Genomic DNA, 6,000 nt, shown 5'->3' on the forward strand with positions numbered 1-6,000 from the left:
TACCCTGACTATCCTACCTGACTATCCTACCTGACTATCCTACCTGACTATCCTACCCTGACTATCCTACCTGACTATCCTACCCTGACTATCCTACCTGACTATCCTACCTGACTATCCTACCCTGACTATCCTACCTGACTATCCTACCCTGACTATCATACCTGACTATCCTACCTGACTATCCTACCTGACTATCCTACCTGACTATCCTACCTGAGTATCCTACCTGACTATCCTACCTGACTATCCTACCTGACTATCCTACCTGACTATCCTACCTGACTATCCTACCCTGACTATCCTACCTGACTATCCTACCCTGACTATCCTACCTGACTATCCTACCCTGACTATCCTACCTGACTATCCTACCCTGACTATCATACCTGACTATCCTACCTGACTATCCTACCTGACTATCCTACCTGACTATCCTACCTGAGTATCCTACCTGACTATCCTACCTGACTATCCTACCTGACTATCCTACCTGACTATCCTACCTGACTATCCTACCTGACTATCCTACCTGACTATCCTACCTGACTATCCTACCTGACTATCCTACCCTGACTATCCTACCTGACTATCCTACCTGACTATGCTACCTGACTATCCTACCTGACTATCCTACCTGACTATCCTACCTGACTATCCTACCTGACTATCCTACCTGACTATCCTACCTGACTATCCTACCTGACTATCCTACCTGACTATCCTACCCTGACTATTCTACCCTAACAGGGCTCGACAGTGCGACTGTTTTGGTCGCATTTGCGAGTGAATATATTTCTGTGCGACTATGGAAATACATTCAATCGCACCAGTGCGACTAAAAGACTGCTGAACTACTGTCATGCGCAGTCAAACTTATGTGTATAAGCGATGAGGGAATGAAAACAGTGAACAGAAACGCGTGTCGCAGAAATGCTTCACGCGAGTCCTATATGCGCTTAAAATGCGCATAATGGGTATATGGGATACAGCTCTTATAGTTCGTAGCGCTGTGTTTTGTTAGCCGCTAGCTGCTAGCAGCGTCTGCTTCCGGTTTCATTACAAAGAGGTTAACCCTATATGTGCCTGACGTCTAACAACATTCAAATGACTCTAACTTCATCTTTTTTCGGATTTCAATGTATGACACATCATGAAATGATCTGTAGTTCCAGTCAACAGCAAGTCACATTTGAAAGTGTTTATGTAATTTTTTTACATTTGAAAGTGTTTTTTGTTTATATATATTTATATTATACAATTTACCAGTCATATTCTGGAATGTGTTTAAATGTTAAAGTTCCATAAGTATAAGCAAAATAAAGTAACAGTTTGTAAATAAATAGTAGCATTAAAAAAAAGAAAAACACGAACTGTGAACCGTGACCCAAAAACCGAGGTTCATACTGAACCGTGGGCCAACTGAAATTAATATTCTTACTTCCCCTTTACATTGTGTGAGTCTCCATTTTTATTACGGCCATGTTATGTTATGATTATGATAATTTGTTATGATAAATTGCGCAATTTTCATTGTGCTACTGAAATTCTTTGTGTGCTACTACATTTTTCAACATGGTAGCACAGTGCTACCTGGGGAAAAGGTAAGCGTCAAGCCCTGCCTAACTAAAGTTATTCATGACTTCCGTCCACCCTAGAAGGTTGACATCCTAACTTAGTTATTTTATCTGTCTGTGTGTGTGTGTGTGTGTGTGTGTGTGTGTGTGTGTGTGTGTGTGTGTGTGTGCGTACGTGCATGTGTGTGTGTATGTGTCCAGATGGTAGAGTACGAGGACTATGACAACGGGACAGAGGAGGTGAGGGAGTACGAGTACGAGGAGTATGAGGAGCGTGAGGAGCAGTACGCAGAGAGAGTCAGGGAGGACACCTGGAACGGACAGCCGGTACGCACGTCCCACAATGCAATAGCCGTGGCTCCCAAGCTCTGGAATGCTCTTCCCTTGGATCTTAGATCAGCGGTCTCGGTCGAGGCTTTTAAAAAGCAGCTAAAGACTGTCCTGTACAGACAGGCTTTTGGCTAACCCCAAAAGCCTGTCTCTCTGTGTCTTGTTGATATTCTTGTACACTTGTTGTTTGTTACTTGTTCTTATTTTCACTTGTTTGCCTATTTTAACCTGCTATAACTCTTGCTCTTTTATTATGTAAAGCACTTTGTGACCCCTGGTCTGGGATAGGTGCTCTAGAAATACATTTTACTTACTTACTTAAAATGCTTTGTAATTTCTGTCATCCTAGTCGTATGAAGTGCAAAAAAGCAGCATCCGCACACTCAAATCTGTGGAAAAATCGTTGTTTATTGCTTTCGGTCATAGACCTTCTTCACCCTATTCATATTAAAAACAATACAACTACCTTTCATATCACGGAAATGTGAGTTGACATGAAATAAATGTCGTTTAAAAAAAAAAAATTGAACTAAATAAATATTTGGCTTTGTGACTTAACATTAGAACAGCCGTGCCTATTTTACCTACTATAAGAGCCGCCTCAGGGGTCAAATGACCATAGTCTTTACAATGGGAAGCTGCTATTTACACACAACGACCATTAGTCGTTGTGTGTAAATTAGCCTGCTTCCTACACAGAAAAACTGCAAAATAGCTTCATACTAGCTTATCCTGATGTGATTTTGAAAATGTAAGGATACTGGGTGGTAGAACGCACATATCTAGGAAAAGTCATGAAAGGTGAGTCCTGAAATTTGATTGAGTGCAAAGATATAACAATTAAATTACTCACAGGGTCAAATAACCCCCACCCATGGCTGTTCTAGTGTTAAGCGCTATGTACGTGTTTGGAGGTCCAGAGGCGATGTGTGTGTCTATAATAATAATAATAATAATAGCGTAGATTTATATAGCGCCTTTCTCAAACCCAAGGACGCTTAACAGATTTCATAGACAGACAGTCAGACAGACAGACAGAAAAACAAAGCAAAGAAACAAAGACAACGAGAGTGACAAAACTAGACTAGGGGCCAAAGGCCTTGGAGAACAGGTGGGTTTTGAGGACTGATTTGAAAGTGTCCAGGGTAGGCGCATTGTGGATCACTGTGGGGAGAGAGTTCTAGAGGGTGGGAGCTGCCACACTGAAAGCTCTGCCCCCATCCTTCTCATCCCTCTGTTTCTTCACCTCCTTCAGGACCGATGGGAAAAAGGCCAGAAAGGAGAGCCAGGTCTTTTTGGAACAGTGAGTACACACGCATTTACGTACGCACACACAAACATACAACCATACTGTCAACGCTGCACTAATATCATGCCATGTTCTCTGGCATTTTGTAGGGCACCTTGATAGTAGGAGCACCCGGTTTCCCAGGGTCAGGGGTGAGTGGAGTGTATGGTCATGGTTGTTACACATGCGCAAAGGTCTCCAAGGAAATGTAATGTGTGTTCATGTCTGAGTGTGTCTATGCCTTTCTAAGAGAGAGCATTTTGTGCTTGTGTCTGTGTGAGTGTGTGGGGGGGGTGTCTGTGTGTGTGATGTGTCTGTGTGTGTGTGTGTGTGTGTGTGTGTGTGTGTGTGTGTGTGTGTGTGTGATGTGTGTGTGTGTGTGTGATGTGAGTGTGTGTGTGTGTGATGTAAGTGTGTGTGTGTGTGTGTGTGTGTGTGTGTGTGTGATGTGTGTGTGTGTGTGTGTGTGTGTGATGTGTGTGTGTGTGTGTGTGATGTGTGTGTGTGTGTGTGTGTGTGTGACTGTGTGTGTGTGTGTGTGTGTGTGTGTGTGATGTGTGTGTGTGATGTCTGTGTGTGTGTGGGGGGGGTGTCTGTGTGTGTGATGTGTGTGTGTGTGTGTGTGTGTGATGTGTGTGTGTGTGTGTGTGTGTGTGATGTGTGTGTGTGTGTGCGTGCGTGCGTGTGTGTGTGTGATGTGTGTGTGTGTGTGTGTGTGTGTGTGCGTGCGTGCGTGCGTGTGATGTGTGTGTGTGTGTGTGTGTGATGTGTGTGTGTGTGTGTGTGATGTGTGATGTGTGTGTGTGTAATGTGTGTGTGTGTGTGTGTGTGTGTGTGTGTGACGTGTGTGTGTGTGTGTGTTTGTGTGTGATGTGTGCGTGTGTGTGTGTGATGTGTGTATGTGATGTGTGTCTGTGTGTGTGTGTGTGTGTGTGTGTGTGTATGTGATGTGAGTGTGTGATGTGTGTGTGTGTGTGTGCGTGTGAGTGATGTGTGTGTGTGTGTGTGTGATGTGCATTAACCCTCTCCTGTCTGTAGGGGGAGGTAGGACCCCAGGGAATGACAGGAGCAGTGGGACCTCAAGGAGAAGTCGGAGAACGCGTGAGTCTCTCACACATACTTTTAAACTCCCAAATACTCTCTCTCTCTCTCTCTTTGTGTGTGTGTCTTTCTCTCTCTCTCCCTCTCTCTCCCCCCCCCCCCCCCCAACTCTCTCTTATCTCTTACACAGACACTCACACACATACTCACCTTCTCATCTTTCTCTACAGGGTCCTCAGGGAAGACAGGGTCTCTCAGGGGCTGATGGGATACCAGGTCCTCCAGGGAACATAATGATGTTACCGGTAAGAAAAACATGTACCCATCTTAATCCAGGCACACTGCACAACAATAGCTACATGAGGTTAGTCTAGTCATAATCTGTTGCACATTGCTGTAGCAATACTACCTTCTCACCACAAGAGGGAGGAGTGAGACCACGGTTCCATTTGAAAGCTTAAAGCTGGATGCTGTCTGTGTGTGTGTGTGTGTGTGTCTATAGTTCCAGTCTGGAGGAGACCCTCTGCACGGTCCAGTGATCTCTGCTCAGGAAGCTCAAGCTCAGGCGATCCTTCAGCAGACCAAGGTAAGGACCGCAACATCACCACACCATGACCACACCATGACCACACCATGACCACAACATGACCACAACATGACCACAACATCACCACACCATGACCACACCATGACCACAACATGACCACACCATGACCACAACATGACCACACCATGACCACACCATGACCACACCATGACCACAACATTCAATTCAATTCAATTATATTTTGTTTATCCCCGTGGGGAAATTCAGTTTGCCACGCCACTCTCTAAAAACAACACAACATAAAGGACAGACAACAATACTGGGCCAGCCATGTATAGTATAAAAACAGTAAGATCATGATAATAATGGGCAAAGTGATGGCTATAGCTATGATATTAAAATACTAAAAAGTAATGATGCTGATTAATATGAATAAATAAATACAGATGTGGCTACATGTGTAGCAGTCTGCTGGTTCAGGAGCCTTGACCCCGACTACTTCTTTAATTGCTGTTAAACAGTCTTAGAGCAGCCGGGATAAACCATTTTTTGGAGAGCTCCGTCCGGGAGCATACTGAGATGAACCGCCCTCTGCGGCGGCTGCTGGTTTGCCCAGTGAGGACATGATGGCCCCAACATGACCACAACATGACCACAACATGACCACAACATGACCACACCATGACCACAACATGACCACACCATAAACACAACATGACCCCAACATGACCCCAACATGACCATGACCCCAACATGACCCCAACATGACCCCAACATGACCACACCATAACCACACCATGACCACAACATGACCACAACATGACCATGACCACAACATGACCACAACATGACCATGACCCCAACATGACCCCAACATGACCCCAATATGACAACATGACCCCAACATGACAACATGACCTGAACATGACCCCACCATGACAGCATGACCTCAAAATGACCCCAACATGACAAAATGACCCCAGAATGACAACATGACCCCAATATGACAACATGACCCCAACATGACCCTAACATGACCGTAACATGACCCCAACATGACAACATGACCCCACCATGACAACATGACCCCAACATGACCCCAACATGACAAAATGACCCCCAAATTACAACATGACCCCAAAATGACAACATGACCCCAACATGACCCCGACATGACAACATTACCCCAACATGACCCCAACATGACAACATGACCC

The 6,000-nt window shown here is 44.9% G+C and overlaps 1 protein-coding gene across 1 annotated transcript in view; it reads left to right on the forward strand.

The window, feature by feature from the left end:
• LOC308151846 (uncharacterized protein) overlaps positions 1–6,000 on the forward strand; it is a gene marked incomplete at both ends in the record, with an annotated part of 71,813 nt that overhangs the window by 20,977 nt on the left and 44,836 nt on the right. Inside the window, 3 exons of the mRNA XM_080524732.1 lie at positions 1,779–1,904; positions 4,467–4,541; positions 4,739–4,822. Of these exons, the coding sequence (XP_080380858.1) occupies positions 1,779–1,904; positions 4,467–4,541; positions 4,739–4,822 (285 nt within the window). The remainder of the gene's footprint in view (positions 1–1,778; positions 1,905–4,466; positions 4,542–4,738; positions 4,823–6,000) is intronic.

The sequence above is a fragment of the Nansenia antarctica genome, assembly GCF_963989245.1.
Source record: "Nansenia antarctica genome assembly, chromosome: 2".
NCBI classification, from domain to species: Eukaryota; Metazoa; Chordata; class Actinopteri; order Argentiniformes; family Microstomatidae; genus Nansenia; species Nansenia antarctica.